Source organism: Vanacampus margaritifer, chromosome 1 (genome assembly GCF_051991255.1).
Source record: "Vanacampus margaritifer isolate UIUO_Vmar chromosome 1, RoL_Vmar_1.0, whole genome shotgun sequence".
Classification (NCBI taxonomy): Eukaryota; Metazoa; Chordata; class Actinopteri; order Syngnathiformes; family Syngnathidae; genus Vanacampus; species Vanacampus margaritifer.
Genome location: NC_135432.1, coordinates 63,802,944 through 63,823,048, shown reverse-complemented (window position 1 = coordinate 63,823,048; position 20,105 = coordinate 63,802,944). Strand labels below are relative to the sequence as shown.

General features: G+C 38.6%; 1 protein-coding gene across 5 annotated transcripts in view; it reads left to right on the top strand.

Annotated features, from left to right (window-relative positions):
* Positions 1 to 20,105, top strand: part of pacs2 (phosphofurin acidic cluster sorting protein 2) — a 35,846-nt gene that overhangs the window by 470 nt on the left and 15,271 nt on the right. For 4 of the 5 annotated variants that reach the window (XM_077560114.1, XM_077560112.1, XM_077560113.1 and 1 more), the window contains exons 2-9: positions 15,255 to 15,342; positions 15,461 to 15,550; positions 17,064 to 17,189; positions 17,515 to 17,677; positions 18,171 to 18,244; positions 18,338 to 18,418; positions 19,269 to 19,328; positions 19,403 to 19,557. In XM_077560114.1, the coding sequence (XP_077416240.1) occupies positions 15,255 to 15,342; positions 15,461 to 15,550; positions 17,064 to 17,189; positions 17,515 to 17,677; positions 18,171 to 18,244; positions 18,338 to 18,418; positions 19,269 to 19,328; positions 19,403 to 19,557 (837 nt within the window). The remainder of the gene's footprint in view (positions 1 to 15,254; positions 15,343 to 15,460; positions 15,551 to 17,063; positions 17,190 to 17,514; positions 17,678 to 18,170; positions 18,245 to 18,337; positions 18,419 to 19,268; positions 19,329 to 19,402; positions 19,558 to 20,105) is intronic. The other variant, XM_077560110.1, reaches the window with a different exon arrangement.

Genomic DNA, 20,105 nt, shown 5'->3' with positions numbered 1-20,105 from the left:
ACCGGGCTGCTGCGGCAGGTACCCTGGTCGGGCTCAGGACCGACTGGGGGCGCATGGGCCGCCTGCAGTGATGTGGTGTGATGGAGGAGGGATGCTCCCCCACTCTCTGAACGCCCCACCTTAGATTTAATATAATCCACATTTGGTTTGATTTTAATCCATATATTTTTTAATATTAAATATAAATATGCATTTATACGACCATAATACGTTTGTATGAAAACAAGATATAATACAAAATATGTAGCTACGCTTAATATGCTCAACTAAGTAAAAGGATGCATATGCTATGATAATAAATCAACGAATTATGCAAACTAAATACATCTAAAAGTTGTTCAGCAACTTTTCCTACATCTGCTAAAGTATTTGAAATAAGTACACTAAGCTGGAGGATAGTATGCTAATTTAACAGCTAAACTAATACTAAGCTAATTCTATATGAAGGTGGTTCAACAACTTTTCTCCCGCAAGGTAAATTGCAATTTTAAACTGTTAACTAATTATGCTCAGCTCAGTATGTGTAAAAGAGGCTCAACAACTTTCTCACGTACAATATGGTATTTGAAATAGGTACACTAAATATGCTAAACTAAGATGTAATTTAAATATTCCAATATAATAGCATGATTATGCTAAAAGTGGTGTAGCTACTTTCCAATGTATGCGAATGGTTTGAAATTAGTATGCTTAGCATGCTAAACTTAGCTCTTAAATACATGATACTCCAATATCTTAACAAATTTTGTGACGCTAAATTAAATATATATGAAAGTGGTCCAAGAACTTTCTGAAATATGATTTGGAAAGGGCACACAAAGCCCCAAATTGTCATTGTGGTATGCTACAATGAATTTAGCATGCTAAGATAAACTCGAAAGTTTCTTATATTAATATTGACTTTAACTAGACAAGTGTAAGGTCACTAATTAAGTTTTAAAATACATATATTAAACTAAAACCCGACTAACAATGCTAAACTAATCTGGGTTTACTACAATGCATTGAGCAAGTTACAGCTAGACTGGAAAAAAATGGTAAAATGGTAAAGCTAGGCTAGCTAAATATGCTAAACTAAGCTATGCTACTTTGAATCCTATGATTGTTATTCTAAAATGTGTATGCTAAGATAAGCCTCAATGCTAACACAAACTCCTGGTTATCTTATTGAAGTGATGCTTCACGTTTCAGTGCTGATGTTATTCGTTTCAGCTTTTAGTGTCCCTCGTGATTGTCTTTGTTCTTAATTGGGAGCAGTGATTTCTCTTTTTCCTTAGCTAATCCGTGTCCGCCACCATTTCTTGCCGTGCCCGGAGGGCTCCGTGGGGGGATTCTCGAAGGCGCGAGGCTATTAGGCGGCCATGCTTCTCGAAGTCACATGTGGCTTTTCGCCCACACGTTTAATCAGTCTTCTTGATGCTTTATTGCAGCGCTGGGCTAAATGCTACATTTTCTTTCCAACCACACAATCGCTCCCATTCTTGTTTTCTGGGCACTTGTTTGCAAAGCAGGAAGTCAGTAGCCCTGCTTTTATACCATTTATAGATATATAGATAAGTGCAGGGTTATTTATTTATTTATTTATTTTTAATAAAAAATTGCAAATCTCCTAAAAAAAAAATTGCAAATAGGTGAATCCACGAATATCGAACCATATATATATCCATCTGTCTTTTACTGCCCCCAGGTGGCCAAAGTGTGCAAAACTGTTAAATTATTTTTAATTCTATTATGTCAATTCTATATGAAAGACTGTAAACTACAAAGAGCATTGAGTATCAAGCCCCCTTGTAGACGATCATTTTTGGAGTTTGCCTGGCAACGCTCGGGACACTCGCTCTTTTGTCCGCAAGGGATGCTCGCGCTGCGGGAATGCGGAGTAGGATGCCGGAGAAGGCGGCCAGAGCATCTCTTTGTTTGGACGCCGCCCACTTTTGTTGTACTCCTCCTCCTGCATCCAGGGAATCTTCTTCGTGGGAAGCGATGCTGACGTTAGTAATCTCGGTTCAGTTTTCGATAGCATTAGCATTAGCTCCTCAAAGACAGCCTTGGGTGTCATTTCATGAAATTATATCAATAATGATAATTCGAACCCAACCGATATGGATTATTTTTTTAGGCCCCAGGCTCGATTCCGAATAAAATTCCGATAACTGATTCATTTTAAAAACATACAATGATTAACAATTTTTATTTTGGTCCCTTGACAACAAAAAACAATTATCAATCTCTGCGATTTTTGCCCGTTTTAAAAGAGCTAATATCGGCCGATTAATTGGTTAGGCCGTAGTTCTAATAAATTAATAAATCGCCAAATATTTGCACAAAACAAAACAAAATGGTCCGATTTTTTAGTTTTACGACAGTTTGGGAACCACTTCCTTAGAAAAAAGAAAAATAATTACCATATATACCGTACAATACCATAGAAAAAAATACAAACAACAACACATTATATTGTGATGCTATGCTTAGCTCGAAACTAAGCGTTGCTAGCTACGCTAAAACAACGTTTCACGTTTCAAGTAATTCAATACTAATCGCTGTCTGGCTAAGCGTCCACGCTAACGCTAACCTTGTGCTAACCTCCACTGGATCTTCATCACATTCTCTCGAAAAGTTAAAGAATTTGAGTCAATCCTTTGATGCTGGCTAAAAAGAGGTCTAGTCGATGCTACTTGTACTTGACATTACACGTCCTGTCCTCCTATTGAATCTTAATTATTATGTAAGAGCGGCGCGCTGACACAGCAAAGTCCTGGAGGATACGCGCACGCACACGCACACACACACACACACACACACACACACACACACACACACACACACACACTGACAGGCTGACTTTGCTCAATTGCAGCTGTATTTGCTCCAATGCAATAGCTAGCAATAGCATACATAGCTAACAGAGCATGCAGGGTGGGCCAAAGGTATACATTTGATAAGAAATCCATTTATTACATTTTTCAGGTGTTTCCTTGCCATCGTTTCCCTCCCGCCTTCATTTCTAACTTCATCCCCTCTTCCTTCCCTTGGAGTTGCTTTATATGTTGCTTTTTTATTTTGCACCCTTCCTTCTTTTGCTTAAAAGCTCATTTTCTGACTTCCTTGGGTCCTAGGTTCCCTCCATCCTTTTTTTTTAAACCTCTTTCCTGCCTCACTGGCTCCCTGAAATGTCCCCCCCCCCCCCATGTGACAGCCTTAATTTCTTCCCTCTTCCTTCATTCCCTCAGATTTGCTTTTTATTCTAGCATCCTTGCTTCTGTCCTTCCTTCGCGGAAACCTTTTTTCTGCCTTCCCCTACATTTAGGAAAAGCAGGTCTGAGGTTTTCCCTCCCTCAGACCTGCTTTTCCTTCCTTCCTTCCTTCCTTGCTCCCTCACTCCCTCCCTTCCTTCTTTCCTTCCTTCATTCCTTCCTCTCTTCCTTCCTTCCTACTGCCTCCCTCCCTCCCTTCTTTCCATCATTCCTTCCTTCCTTCCTTCTTTCCTTCCTCCCTCCCTCCCTCCCTTCCTTCCTTCCTTCCTCTCTTCCTTCCTTCCTACTGCCTCCCTCCCTCCTTTCCATCATTCCTTCCTTCCTTCTTTCCTTCCTTCCTTCCTTCCTCTCTTCCTTCCTTCTTTCCATCATTCCTTCCTTCCTTCCTTCTTTCCTTCCTCCCTCCCTCCCTTCCTTCCTTCCTTCCTCTCTTCCTTCCTTCCTACTGCCTCCCTCCCTCCTTTCCATCATTCCTTCCTCCTCCTTTCCTTCCTTCCTTCCTTCCTCTCTTCCTTCCTTCTTTCCATCATTCCTTCCCTCCTTCCTTCTTTCCTTCCTCCCTCCCTCCCTTCCTTCCTTCGTCTCTTCCTTCCTTCCTACTGCCTCCCTCCCTCCTTTCCATCATTCCTTCCTTCCTTCTTTCCTTCCTTCCTTCCTTCCTCTCTTCCTTCCTTCCTTCTGCCTCCCTCCCTCCCTCCCTTCCTTCAGTCCTTCCTTCCTTCCTTGCAGCTTTTCCTCCAGGGGAAACACTTCTAATTCATGCATCCTTACATCTTTGTTCCTTCCTTTGCGTCTATCTACTTTGCTTCCCTCCTTCCTTTCTTGGTTTGCATTTTTCTAAAAGGCGACCATCGGCATGCTAACTTGTAATCACACAATAATAACAGCGCGTTACACACAACCTCTGAGAACATTGATTGCGCTCGCTTGCCATTAGAAGGATTTAAAAAATAATCACACAAGCACATAGAGCAATGATTTCCCGTCACTAAATGAACGTTCTCACTCCGCGCCCTGGGGAGAAAAAAAAAAGAAGTTGATTCCAACGCTTCCAAATCTCCACTTGGCCGCGTTAGCAGATTAGCGGGGACTCTCACTAATGAACGTTATTGTCCAAAACGGCTTTTTACCCGATTGTTTTACTCAGCTTTTTTTTCTGCTAATGTAGCTCACACTACTCATTATGCAGGCCTCCATCAAGTGAATTCCACTTTTTTTTTTTCTTTTGGTCACATCTGGGACGTTTTCTAGTGATGTAATTGTCAAATGTTGACATTCTCATTTGGCACCAGCGGCTCCGTTTTGATTCATTTCCTCGAATGTTAATTTGTCTTGTTTATTATTTTTGCACACTGATTTGTTATATTTATTATTTGGCATTCGCGCTCTCCTTTTCTCTGCATAGTTTATGACATGGAAGTTGTTTGATTTGTGTCCAAATGTTGACTTAACAGACATTAATAATGGATGGCAGCACTATTTGGCTGGCTGTTTTATTGTGAGTAAATAAAATAAATAAATAAATCAACCTGTTATGCAGTGCACAACTACAACCAATGACACTATGATTAATTAAGCATTGTAAATTCCGTTTTCATGGGCAGGTGTGTTGTACAGTGGAACCTCGATTTACAATGCTAATTGAGAGGATCATCCATTATAACCGATTGTCCATTACATTAAAATACTTTTTTTGCCCAAAAATGCCCAGTACAGTACCAAGTTATTGTAAATAAATAGTTTTTAAAAATGAAACTGCTTGAAACGTTTTACAATGTATCCACTTCGCTTGTTGGTGCTTGGGGGAGGATAAAAACATATAGCTGGTCGCGTTCATGAACCATGATGGTAGCACTTCCTGTTTTTAGCTCCGTTACAATTAGACAGGGGCTTTACAAAAACAACTGTGTACTGTAGCACAAATAAAAGTAAATAAAAGCCATAGATATAAATAGGTAGATATTACACACGCTAACGCTAAGCTAACATCAATTCTCCATTATATTTGAAGGTACTCTCCTCCCCTGCTAACATGGCCGCCACATACGGCCTTTGACGGGAGCATCGCCACACCCAACATGGCCGCCACATTGGCGCGTTATCGCCTGCTCTATGTAGTCTACTTCAAGTCTTTTTATCTGTGACAAGAACGGCGCAACCCGAAAGCACGTGACACACTCTGTCTGTTGAGGGCACCACAGTGCCACTCACTGGTTCTGTGGAGAATTGCGGCCAATTCCAGAACTAACGGACTTTTGAGTTGTTTTCTGTCTGTTGTTTCGTTGGTTATATCGAGGTTTCACTTTATATTAATAATATTTTAAAGTGGTTATTAGCTTAATTTAATTAAATAAAATAAAATTTTCTTGAATGAACTAAAAATTGCACTAGAAATTGCAAAAAAATGAAATAATACTCTTCCTCTTCATACTCTTCTTCTTCTTCCCTCTCTCCGTCCTCTGCTCGTTCCCTTTTTCCTGCCCTCATCGCATGACATGTTCCCGTTCCTCGTGGCCCCTCCTCCTCATTCATCTTTTATTCATTTGGAAAATATGAAGAAAATTCTCGCGCCTCTTTGGGAGCTATCCAGATCGTATCATTTATCTTCCCCCAGATAAGCACGTGTGTGCGTGTTTTTACGTGTTTGTGTGTGTGTGTGTGTGTGTGTGTGTATGTGTGTGTGTGTGTGTGTGTGTGAGACTAATTAAAAGGCGGCACAGTGAGACCGCTGCCAAAAATATTCTAGATGAAAAGAAGCCTGATACCAGGTCTTGGTGGCCTCTATCAATAAAAGATGATGATAATGATGATGATGATGATGATGATGAGATGCGCATCCTCAAGGTCTTTATGGAGTAAAAAAGATGATGATGATGACGACTTGCCCTCATCATAATGACGCTTTTTTCCAGCGTCTTTCTTTTCATTTTTCTTCCCTTTTGTCATTAGAAGAAAAAAAAGGTTCCTGAATAATTCATATGTTGGAGTTACACGCAATGTAGAAATAAAACACTTTATTTTCATTTGACATCATTTTAATTCATGTATTTTTAATGGGATTCAATGCAAAGTATAAAATGAATTAAGCTTTTTTGACAAGACCTACTTTACAAGTTAATGAACCCAAGTGAGCATGTGATCCTGATTTTTTTTTTTTTTGCAATTAACAATAATTAATAATAATTCAAATGTTTTAACACATTTATTACTTATTTAAAATAGGAATTTATGTAAAATATAAAATACATATTTTTGTATTCTTCTCATGAACTTTTTGTTCCGACAGCATTTGTTGCTATTAAAAATGATGAATTAAAAATAGTTTGATAAATCAAATGTAATTTAATATTATTTCATTTAAAATATTTTTGTTTTGTTTAGATTTACTATTTAACAGCGCAAGCTAGCATTTGGTTTATATCTTTAAAAACGATGATTTTACCACAAAAAAAGAGAAATCAGATGTAGTTTACAGTAGTACTGTTTTTAATAATTTATTTATTAAAAAATATGAAATCTTGTGAAATGGAAATGATAGATGTTTTCATTTTTTTCATAAACATTTGCTTCCTTATTGACCTATGACACATTATTTTTTCTTGACAAATAAATAAATAATTCATGATGTTAGAACGGTCTTTCAAATTGTTTTAGGGATAAACATTTTGAAACCAAATTGGATCTCGGTTCAAACCAGATTAGAAATGACAATCCCATTTTTGGCGTCCATATTTCACACGCTGCTTCTCTCACCTCCCACATTCAAACCAATTAATATGAATTCATAATTTATATATCCCAGGTAGCCGCGTATTCTATTCTACAAAGACAAACGGGATGAAAGTGTTTGGATTTTTGCCTTTTAACTCTCAAGTTGTGGCATTCCCACGTCGCTAAGTAGAAAACACCTCCTTCTCTCTTCAGTTATCCTCCTCATAAAAAAAAAAAAAAAAAAAAAAAAGCTGTGGAGGAGGCGAGCTTTAGCTTTTAATGATCCACTGACACTCAAACGCCAGCAAGGAGTTTAGACTTTGCTTCACTGACTCACCTGTTGTGTGTGTGTGTGCGTGTGTGTGTGTGTCTGAGATTAGTGACAAAATCTCAAGTCCAAAGTATCTGAAACGTTATTATTATTATTATCATGTTCTGTACAACTACACTCATTAGTGTACTTAATGAATTTTACCTTTGTGTTTTTTAAATATTGCCCACAAGAAATATACCTTTTAAAAAAACAACCTAAAACTAATACTGAAAGTAACTGAAATAAAGCATTAAAAAAAAAAAAACAGACCCACCCAATTAAAATCAACTAAACGAAATCAAAACTAACTAAAATGAAAATTACAAAACTATAATAAACCTGACTCTAAATAATGACATAATGAAATTGAATGTAAAGAAGTAAACAGTTTACACATCACGATGCTGCTCCGTCTGATGTGCCCGTCTTGACCACTAGGAGGCAGTAGAATACACTCATGCGGACACAAACGAAGAAGAATCATGTCTTTTACTACTACTGTTAGTGGCTCATTAAGATACTGTAATATTGGACTTCTTTTTTTTTTTTTAATAGAGGATAAAGAATATATGCTTGTTTACTTCCATACCACCATATCTTGTTTGTATTCCAAAGCAGCATCACCCATTCACAGACTGGTCCTGTCATAACATATTCTTCTGTGGTCTGACAGGTTGGGCTTAAAATCTATTTTGAGCTGCCATCCCACACACACGCACGCACGCACACACACATGTCCCGAGCCCGCCCGTAAATCCCGCTGCTGAATATTGCATGAGCAGCTGAACACCGAAGCGCCGACGGCAGACGTCTGAATAATGTGGACGAGCCACAGCTGATTGATTGTACACGCTGTGTGTGTGTGTGTGTGTGTGTGTGTGTTGGCGTGTGTGTGCGGTCACTTGTTTAACATTTTGCACTCAACACGTAATGTTAGTGACTTAGCAAGATACTCAGTGACAAGTGTGTCCTAATATTCATGACTGTGTGTGTGTGTGTGTGTGTGTGTGTGTGTGTGTGTGTGTGTTCCACATTGTGACACTGGCATGAAAGCATTCTGGCCCGCAGACTTTTGAATAGTTGAAATATTCGTACTATTTCCCAAGCCGGTGCGTCGTGACACGCTTGTTGCTAGGCAGAATTCGCAATTGTGAGCCATGAATACGAGTTGAAGTCAATGTTGCTCATTGAAATGAGCAAAAAAAGAACAAAAAAAAAACAAATCTTTTGGTCAAATGTTTTTTTCTAATGAATAAAAATAGCACGTACTGTAAAATGAAAATATAAAAAAAACAGAATGAACTATAAAAACGGACGAAATAAACTTGATAAGAAATAAATTGCAAACATAGTCGGATCCGCCATAAAGCGATTTTTGTCATATTTATATTTTAATTTAACAGCTGTAAAAATTAGGGGTGGAACAATTTTTTATTCAAAATGATTTGATTGACAATAAATTCTGCCTCAATTTATAGAATTGTCATGATATCTACTCCAGTCTGGTTTGCAAGACAGAATGGACAAATGGAGACATTAAAAAGTACTAAACACACAAAACGAAAAAAATTACACATACTGTAGTGCACGCTTAAATGTAAACGCACTTTGTTTAGCTTGTTTCCTGAACGTAGCTAGCTCAAGGCTAACAACGCACAATGGAAAGTGCCATTGACTCGCTAACGCTAATTAGCATGCTAATCGTGGCACTTTTATCACCCAAAAGAACGGCTATTCATGCAAAACGCCTGACGCCCCTAATTTTTAATAATCTTTTCTTAAAAAAAAATAAAAAAAAGTTTATTAAAAATTGGAAAAAAATAATTACAATTATTTTATTTTTTTATTGAACTCACGATTAATCACAAATTTTATATCTGTTTTAAATGTACAAAAAAAATCGAGGTTCTCATACTCTTGTTAACAAAAGTGGAAAAAAATGTTAAACTAATAGAAATAGTTTAAATGAATTTATGACGTCTATAGCCGTCAATGGCAGTGAATGAGTTAAGGTTAATTGTAAATTTAAACATCGTCTAGCCTTTTATAAAAGTATTTTCTTTGTTCGACCAGCTGCAAAAATGTCATGTAAAAATAGCCTGATCTGTTTTGTTTTTCTTTTACATACATAACCATTTTTTCAAACAGCTGTAAAAAAAAAAATCAATCAATAAAAATAAAAGTAGTCCACAGAACACACATCTTTATGTCAGATGGTATTATTTCCCCTGCTGTACGCGTTGATTATTGCATGATTTGTCACTCCACAAATTCTGCCTAGCAACAACAAGTTAACTGACATTTTCCAAGAACTCTGAGCACCTTTTTGATTTTCCGCATGAATTTGCAGCGTTGCCATGGAAATCATCTTTCGCCTCTCGGGCCTGTGCTGCTGATGTAGGTTAACGAGCGCGCATCCATTATGGACAAAGTGGAGCCCCGGCGCACGCTCTCACCAGCGCACGTGTGAAATGCATTAGGGGGCGACTGTACTCTGATGTGCTCGTCACACCGACGCTCGGACAGGACAGTGCGTCATATTTATTGAGCGCAAAGTCAACAGGTCAACATAGTGTATGTTTTTATGCTCTTGAGAACAGACGGCAGAAAGCGATTTTGCAAAGCTTTACAGCTGTCGTTTTCGGTAAAAGCCACCTGGCTCGAATACAATCTATAAATAAATACAGTGGTGCCAATTCAAAACGCAGCGTTTTAATGAAATAACCCCCAAACACTCTCCGTCCTTTCAGTTTTTTGTGTGGTCGCAAGCGTGGCAGCTATTTCGTGTAACTTTGCCTCGGGTGTTGCGTTTCTGGGAATCAGATCCCGTCCCCGCTGCAACTTTCCTCGTGAACCCGAAAGGTCGGCCCGCTTGAAACATGATTCTTTGTGATCGATCCCCCCCCCCCCCCAAAAAAAAATGCGCTGACGACGTGAAACTCTCAGATCCTCACTGATGGACGACAAATACGTTTGTGTAATGAAGATGAACTTAAAAAACAATAACGGCGTTAGCGCCGTTAGCTTAGCTTAGCATGAAGTGTGGAAAAAAATGCCTTACGTGCCTATTTTACGACTGTCTGAATTTGTCTAAAATACATTTCCAAACTTGCTAACACTCTTAGCGACATTCTAGCACTTTCTAAAACATGTCCGAAGTCAATGGTGATTGTCCATATAAACAATAACAAAGCTAATATCAAGACTTAGCAGTGAAAGCTTATAAATTCCAGCTTGCTAGCATATCAGGATCATTTGGACAAAGCTTAAATTTTATTATTAATATGAGTAAAATTGCCAGATATCGGAAACTAAGATTTCTTAATTTAAATTTTTACCACAACTTCATCTGGTGGGCCAAATGTGAAAGTACAGTAAATGACGCTCAACAAAGTTTTATAACAATAATAATAATAATATATATATATATATATATAAATGAAATATAATAATAATTTTATATGAGACTTGACAAGAATCGCAGTAAATTTTTCAGCAAATAACGGTGAAGGGTCTCCCCAAAAAAATCTTTATGTGTGAGCAAATTTGCGTGTGCCGAAAACGGGAATCCGGCACTTTTTTGCCACAGCTCCATCTGGTGTGTCAGGCGGGTCAATGCCCCACATGGTACCCCAATGCATCTGGACAGTAACTGAAAATAAATACAAAAGAATGAATGGAAATACAATCAAATAATAATAATAATAATAATAATAATAATAATAATAATAGTTGTAAAAAAAATGCAATAAAATACAGCAAATAAATAAATAAATGAATACAATAAAATAAATGAAATAAAATAAAAGTAAATCAAAATCTGCGTCTTTTTCTGGATCTTTTCAATATCTCGCTATGTTTTACTATTATTGGACCCTGGGCGACTTAGGCGCATTTTGTGTCATCCTGTCTTGTTTATTCAAAAATCTTGAAGGCCTTTACATACCTTTCACAGTGCCAGTCCATCGCCATACTGTACATCCATACATGTCTATGCCATAGAAAACCATTCTGAAGTCAATAAACAGCAGGCGGCGCTTAAATAGCATTTCCGCACTTGCTGCTCGTAAGACGTCACCTAATTGAGTATAGCATGTCAGCACTCTTAGTGCCTCAATCCTTTTCATACAGCCTTTGAAAATAGATGGAATTTTGCATCAGAAAAAAATGAACAGGGCAGAGAGTGCTTGAAAGTAATGTCAAGGCTTCATTAAATGTCTCCAATCTCCGTCTGGGCTTTTTATAGACTTGTATGCAGGCTCACCTTGAAACGGCAAATAGCCCCCGCAAAGGACAAGAAGAAAAAGTCAAAAGAAGTCAGAGAAAATGTTGTTTGCAGCTTTACTGTCAAATGTTCTGTTTGACCTCAGCAGATGGAGCTGTGGAGGGAAAAAAAACTTGCTGCAAATCTGGATTTTCAGAGGATTTTCAGGAATTTATGTCCATCTTTAGTCGTTACTGTCTGCTCCATCGGTGGCAAAGTTTGGCAATACCCACCAGATCCAACAGATGGAGCTGTAGTGAAAAAAAGATTGCTGCCAATCAAGTCATTTTCACTTTTAATTGTTACAGTCTGCTTGCATCGGGTCGCAGTGGGGCAGCGACCCACCGGATGGATCTGTGGTAAAAAAAAAAATTGTTCAGATCTGAATGAATTTTCACTTTTAGCCGTTACAGTCCACTTGCATCGGGTCAAAGTGATGATAGTCTTCCTTCACCGGAATTTTGTGTCCGTCAAGTGTATCATGTGATTCAGGGATTGGATAATCTTCAGCATAGCGCCACGCTGACATCAGCAAAGGCCGTGTGTCCTTTGGGGTGATGGTGCGCGTGCGTGCGTGCGTGTGTATATATGTGTGTGTGTGTGTGTGTGTGTGAGAAAAAAAAACCAGCAGCTGTCTAGTGCGTGCGACACGGAACGTAGTGCAGCACAAACAGAGCAGATGGAAGGCGCAACCCTGCACACACTGCAAGTTTTTGGGTGGCCAACACTTTATTACACAGACGGACATCATAAACAAACCTGGAAGTAGTTCAGACAAAATCAACCTCATTTTTATTTTAATTTTATTGTAATTGTATTTAATACAGAGCAGTGATTTAATAGTGAAATGACATTAACTTATAGATCAGTATTTAAAAAGTAGTTAAATTAAAAAAAAAAAAAAAATTATTATATATCACATAATATTGATACTATTATACGTTTGTATTTATTATTATTTTAAAATAATATAAAGAAATCAGTGCTAAAAGTATGAATAAAAGACATTTGAAATATATTACAATTACCTTTTATGTATAGATGTATATGTAAATAAATAATTTTAACGGTATTATATCCTGTAATATTTTCAAGTCGGTGTAAGAATTTAAACATTATAACTAAAATAATTTTAAAAAATACTAGAAAATGTTGAAAACATATTTTGTGTATTTATAAATTATTTTGGAAAAATCAGGGTGTATAATCTAATACATCCAATTTAATGTAACATTATCATTATTGTTATTATTATTTTTAGTAGTAATAGTAGGTCTAATTTGCAAATTATTATTATTATTTGAAAGGAAATCAGGTCAATAACTATGTAACCAAAGTATTGGCCTGCCAGCCTGCCAAAAAGAAATGGGTCAGCACCATCAACACAGATCCTCTTAGAAATAACTCCGCGTTCTCTTAAAAATAGCTGTTCTTTAAAGGAGATTAATTCTTAGAAAACACTCCGCCAATTAAACCCACGGTGGTGCATTCCAAAACAAAGAACGCCCAAATGTGGCTGCAAGATATTTAGCTCCATCCGCCTCCGCATCCAACCCGACCCGACCGGCACCGCGCTCGGAACCACAACACAGAATGCGTCTATTGTCATTGCGCACGCAGGCCTGAGAAGACAATGCGCGCCTTCACGGGGGGGCCGGCGGCGGCCGTGCCTGGGGCTTCTCGGGGCTCGCGTACCGCAGTCCTGCTGGGAGAAAGGTCGCCATTGAAAGTTGCCTCAAACCTGTGTACATAGCCAAACCTTTGTGGTTTACTTACGAGTCTTGCTCGCCTAATGCTAAGACACAATGCTAAACACCATAAACGCGCTAACAAAACTAGCATCAATGTTACGGAAGTTATAACCCTTAACTCATTCGCTTGCAGCCATTTTCACTGAAGCAACCCCCTTTGCTCCTGGCTGTTTTACTGGATTTTGTAAGGCCCACAGAATATTGTGTTCTATTGCTATAAAAACATGGAACCTACCAAACAAAAAAAAAAAAAGACTAGAGTCTCTTCTTTCATTAGGAAAAAAGTATATTTCTATCAGTTTCCGTTTTCAATTAGCATTATAATATAGCTAAGTTTCATCATTATTCACAAATCTGTTTAAAACTGTGGGTGAAAGAGCTTTTTGCAACATGCCCTGGTTGATCTCTTATACTCTGCTGCCACCTGCTGGCCGTTTTTGTAATAACTACAATTGTTTCAAGCATTCTCTTCAGTTCAGAGGCTGCATCAAAGCCTTCTGTATGCTCTAGCGGGGGGGGGGGCACACACATAAAAACGGATAAATACGTCTTTGGGAGCATGGTAATATTTATAATAGAACATATTTATATGTTTTTGGGAGCAAATGAGTTAAAAGGGAACTCAACCCAAGATATCAAACCTAGGGTCTGACCGATTTATAGTTCGAGCAATTTGATCGGCTGATATGAGCTGTTTTAAAATCAGAAAAAAAACTTCCAAATGTTTTTTTTTTTAAAAACATTTTTTGAATTTTATTCTGCCAAATATCGGAATCGGCCACTAAAAATCAATATCCGTCAGGCCCTAGTCAAGTATCTGCCTAGCAACAAGTCAGCCAGCCATTGTGACTTGAGGAGAAAAAAAAGTGAACAATAGGTGAAAAAAGTCTGATTCTGCTCATGCCGAGCCACCCTGTCCTTTCTCTACTCTGTGTGGCAGCAAAAAAACAGCTTTTTGGCAATGGGGAAACGATTCTCTGGCTGGCCAATGTTTAATCGGAGAGGTCAGTGGTACAAAGTGCACTGTGGGGGCTCTCAAAAGGAGATGATTCATGGTGAGCCTCTTGGAATAATTTAGTCCAATAGAACCAAAGGGTTCCTCCTCCACCAACTTTTGTCTCTTGCAGGAAGTGTCTGAAAACATCCCCAAAATCCCACCCGCCGTCTCACACTCAGACAATGCCACCCCCTGGCCGAACCCCTTCCATAGTCCCTCCACGGTGCCCATTTGGCTGTCGGCAGAGCTTCATGTGAAAGCCCGGAAAAAAATAGAACAACATACTTTTTATATATGTGATATCATACATTTGAAGTCTTTTGTGACTATATAAGTGAACTTGCCTTTAATTTTAATTTTAATTCACGTGTACTTTTTTGTCATTCCATCTGCTGTGTCATGAAGCTAGACTACGTGCAATTTCTGCAGAAATTGCGTGGGAATGCTAAAAGCTGAATGCTAATCGCTGAATGCTAATCGATTCTGAATGCTTTTGAAGTACATTGAAAGATAAATTATGTGAAAATTACAAAGTATTCATTGCAGTTGAAAGAATGAATACGAAATGGATAAAAAGAACACTTGAACCCGGGAGGCGTGAATTTTTTGAAGCAGGTTGAAATTTATATGGAAAAGTGTTGTCTGAAAGTACCCTCCGTTCATTTAGATGGAAAAGTGGAACTATGATAGTCAGTTGGTTAGCATGTAATCACTTAGCATAATTGCCATGGATACATATACGGTCAGAGGTCGGATTTAAACTCGTGACCTCCTGGTTACTGGGCAATGCATTTTACCAAGTTTTAGAGAGCTGGTAATGATGATCAGTTGTATGTATGGAAGTGGGCGTACAATGAATGGGTTGTTGTAGCACAGAAGAATAGCGCCCTCTAATGAGACATTTACGTACTGCAATGACTTCTAAATGTGTTTGTTGACATGTTGTCTTCCCCCCCATCAGGCTTTGCAGTCTGACTCTGAAAAAGCTGGTGGTGCTCCGAGAACTTGACAAGGAGCTCATCTCCGTGGTCATCGCCGTCAAAATTCAAGTAGGAACACACACACACGCTGACGTGCTTGATGGAGCACGAATCAGTGAGTTAAGAAAAGGCTAAACAGGAAGTGTGGTGTGTCTTGGTAAATGTGTGCATGTGGGCGTGTCTACAGGGCTCCAAGCGCATCCTGAGGTCTCACGAGATCGTGCTGCCGCCCAGCGGGTCTGTCGAGACAGAGCTGGCCCTCACCTTTTCTCTGCAGGTGCAAAGACAAAAGATCACCCAGTACAATCGCTATTCATATGCCACATATTAACACACTGCAGTGTTAATAAAACTCACTCATTCACGACTCACCAACTAATTCTGACTAAGTCACTCATTCATTCAGCAAAATCATACACATACTCAACTCAGTTAATAAACCAGCAAACTAACTCACAAATAATCAAATTCACAGGCCACTCACTCACAAATAACTCCATTGTTTGCTCACTCTCTAACCAACTCACTCACTCACTCACAAACTAACCAACTAACTCCATCGTTCGCTCACTCTCTAACCAACTCACTCACTCACAAACTAACCAACTAACTCCATCGTTCGCTCACTCTCTAACCAACTCACTCACTCACTCACAAACTAACCAACTAACTCCATCGTTCGCTCACTCTCTAACCAACTCACTCACTCACTCACTCACTCACAAACTAACCAACTAACTCCATCGTTCGCTCACTCTCTAACCAACTCACTCACTCACTCACAAACTAACCAACTAACTCCATCGTTCGCTCACTCTCTAACCAACTCACTCACTCACAAACTAACCAACTAACTCCATCGTTCGCTCACTCTCTAACCAACTCACTCACTCACTCACAAACTAACCAACTAACTCCATCAGTCGCTCACTCTCTAACCAACTCACTCACTCACTCACTCACTCACTCACTCACAAACTAACCAACTAACTCCATCGTTCGCTCACTCTCTAACCAACTCACTCACTCACTGATTCACTTGAAATATTTCCAAGTGACTTATTGCAGTTATTCACAAATAATCAAATTCACAGCCCCCTTACTCACTCGCTCACTCACGGCACATATCAAATAATGAACTAATTCACTCACTCACTCACACACTATTTACAGTAACTGACTCATTTACTCATTCACTGACTGAGTGACTGACTCATACCTTAATTAACTAACTCACTCAGTCATTCACTCGCTCGCTCCTATTGCACATACACCAACTAAATCACACATTCATTCAGACAAAACAAAAACAAAATAACTAGCAAATAACCAACTCATTCACAAGTCATTCACTCGAGGCGCTAACTCACTCACTCATGCTCCATTTACAGTAACTGACCCGTTTACTCATTCACTGACTCACTCACTCACTCACGACACATATCAAATAACCAACTAATTTGCTCACTCAATGAGTCATTCACTCACTCACTCATGCTCCATTTACGGTAACTGACCAAGTTACTCATTCACTGACTCACTCACTCACTCACTTATACACCAATTAACTAATTCATTCAGTCAATCATTCACTCAATCATACACACACTCAACTCAGTTAATTAACCAGCAAACTAACTCACAAATAATCAAATTCACAGCCCCCTCACTCACTCACTCACTCACTCACTAACCAACTAACTCCATCGTTCGCTCACTCACTCACTCACTCACTCATTCACTTGAAATACTTCCAAGTTATTTATTGCAGCTGACGTTTGTGTCGTCAGTACCCTCACTTCCTGAAGCGTGAAGGCAACAAGCTTCAGATCCTGCTGCAGAGACGCAAGCGCTACAAGAACCGCACCATCCTGGGCTACAAGACGCTGGCTGCGGGTTCCATCGACATGGCCGAGGTACCAGCAACCAATCACTTTTAACATTGACAACAAACGTTTTAGCCAATTCATATCCTAGTGATGAAATGTGACTTTTTCAGTGGTTGTTGGCACCCATAAGTCAGCATCTGTCCACTTTTACCGCAATGTTCCTCAAGGGCCAGTTTTAGGGCCCATCCTTTTTTTGCCATACTTTCTCTTAGAGCAAATTTGAAGGTATCTCATACCACCTGTTTGCAGATGACCTCCAGATTGATTTTTCTTACACCGGCGCCTAATTCCTTGCTTACTTGTTTACTTAGGAAGAAGCGCACACCCAAAACTACTTTTTGCCATCCTCCAGGTGATGCAGCATCCGACGGAGGGTGGCCAGGTGCTGCCTCTCTGCAGCCACCAGAAGGAGCTCCTGGGGAAGGTGGCCGAGATTTGGATCTTCTCGCTCTCCAGCCAGCCCATCGACCACGAGGACGGCAGCCTGCAGGCCGGACACAAGATCAAGTGCTCCGGTACCATCTTCAACGTCCATCTCAATAGTGGCTGTGTTTGGAATCATTCATCATTACATCTCCCTAACAATGTTTTTTTTATATATATATATATATATATTGTAGACAAAGTAGTAGCATTAGTCAAATTAAAAAATAGTTTTGAGACACTAAAACGCTGTGGTGGAGCTTCCATATCGTCAACTGAATAGCTTTGCAATGTTGCTCTGTTAGAAAACCTACTGTTAGCATGTTAGCATTGTATCAATTCTCATTGGACATAAAGTAGCGCACAGTCACATAGAGAAATTTAAAATCCTTATAAATTAACATACCAACTTTTCATTTTACAATCTTGCTCTATGTTAGCATAACAATGTGACATTAGCATCTGAGGTACTTTTTTTTTTTAGCAACAGTCGTCCACCAGCTTGTCAGTGATGCAGTTAACGGTGTGCCTGAGTAGTGCTGACTGATTTTGAAGTTCTGAACACTTCTTTATCTTCTTGTTCAGATAATTACTCAGAGGAGGAGTATGAGAGCTTCTCCTCTGAGCAGGAGGCCAGCGACGATGCAGCACAGGCTCAGGTGAGATTGTCAAAATGGGGGGGGGGGTAAAAACCACAAACATACAAGGATGGAAGTTAAAAGCATTTTTCTGGGTATTTTGGTGGTTTTCAGGATCTGGAAGACGATGACTATGATGTGCGAAAGTTAAAGAAGCAGAGAAGATCCATCGTCAGGACGGCATCCATCACAAGAGTTAGTAAAAGACATTAATTTGATAAAAGAAAAAATATTTTAAAATGAAGCTAATGCTATAGGAAGGGTGAAGGTGAACGTAAACTGTAAAATGAAGCCAAGACTAAAGCTAACATTAAAGTTATCTTCAAGCAAAGGTAAAACTAAAGCGCTTCAATTAATGGTAAAGCTACAAATAAAGCTAAGGCTAACACTAACACTACTAAAAGTAACGCTAACACACAAAAGCAATAACATTAACTTGGAGCGCAAAGTCAAATTAACGAAAGCTAGCACTAAAAGCTACAACTAAGGCGTAAACATATGATGTAAAATAAGACTGAGATTAAAGCTAAAGCCTGATCTTAAACCAAAGGTAAAACAAAAAACTAAAGCTAGCTAGCTAGGAAGGGGAAGTGAACATGAACAGTAAGCTAAGACTAAAGCTAAAGTTGTAAAATTAAAGTTAAAGCTTCAAATGTACCAACTAAAGCTAAAGCCACATGACAGAAAACTGAGCTAAATCTAAAATTAACAATAGTGCTATTGTTAAAACTACAACTGAAATTAAACATGCTAAGGCTAAAAACAAAACTTCAAGTGACATTGACAACATTAAAACTAAAACTAAAGCTTGACAAATTAAATCTGAAACTAAAGCATCATCTGAAACAAATGCTAAACAAGCTAAGGCTAAAGCTACAATGAACGGGGGAAGGTTAACATGAACTGTAACATAAAGCTTCATCTTAATACAAAGTTAAAACTAGAACGAATGTAAATCTAAAGTCTTAACGAAAGAGAAATGTGAGTTTATCTTAAAGCTAATGCTAAAGCGTGCAGACTAATTGTTCATCTTGTGGTCTTTTAGCAGCAAAACTTCAAGCAGAGAGTGGTGGCTCTTCTAAAGAGGTTCCGAGTGTCCGACGAGGTGACCGACACTTCATGATAACCAAGATGACGACTGGACCTGCAGGAGGTAATAGGACATGTGTTCGTATTAAGGTGCTGGACTCGGAGCAGGATCCAGCCGAGGTCCCTCCTGAGGTGGAGGAGGAAGATCTGGACCTGGATAGCGTTGAGTTTGACAACCCCAGCGATAGCGGACCCGAGCTGGACGACGACGACAGCGTCCTCAGCACGCCTAAACCCAAACTCAAGTGAGAATGTGTGAGGGTGATACGACCTTGTTTTTTTTTTTACCCCAAAAATATAATAGATGTTTAATATATAAAATCCAAAATTTAATGAAAATATTAAAAATCTATACATATACAAACTTAAATAATTAACTCACTGCCATTGACGGTTATAGACGTCAGATATTAATTTAACCTATTTCTATTAGTTTAACTTTTTTTTTTTTTTTTTACACTTTTGTTAACCAGAGTATGAAAACCTAGAATTTTTTTATTGTACATTTAGAACAGATATCAAATTTATGATTAATCGCAAGTTAACTCGTGAAGTCATACAATTAATTACAATTAAAAAAAAATCGCCTGACGCTGCAAATTTTTTAATAATCTTTTCTCTTTTTTTAAAAACACGTCAGGTGATTAAAAATTGTAATTGTAATCGCATAACTTCAATAGTTAACTCACGATTAATCATAAATTTTATATCTGTTCTCAATGTACAATAAAACTTTTTTTTCTAGGTTTTCATACTCTCGTTAACAAAAGTGGAAAAAATGTTAAACTGACAG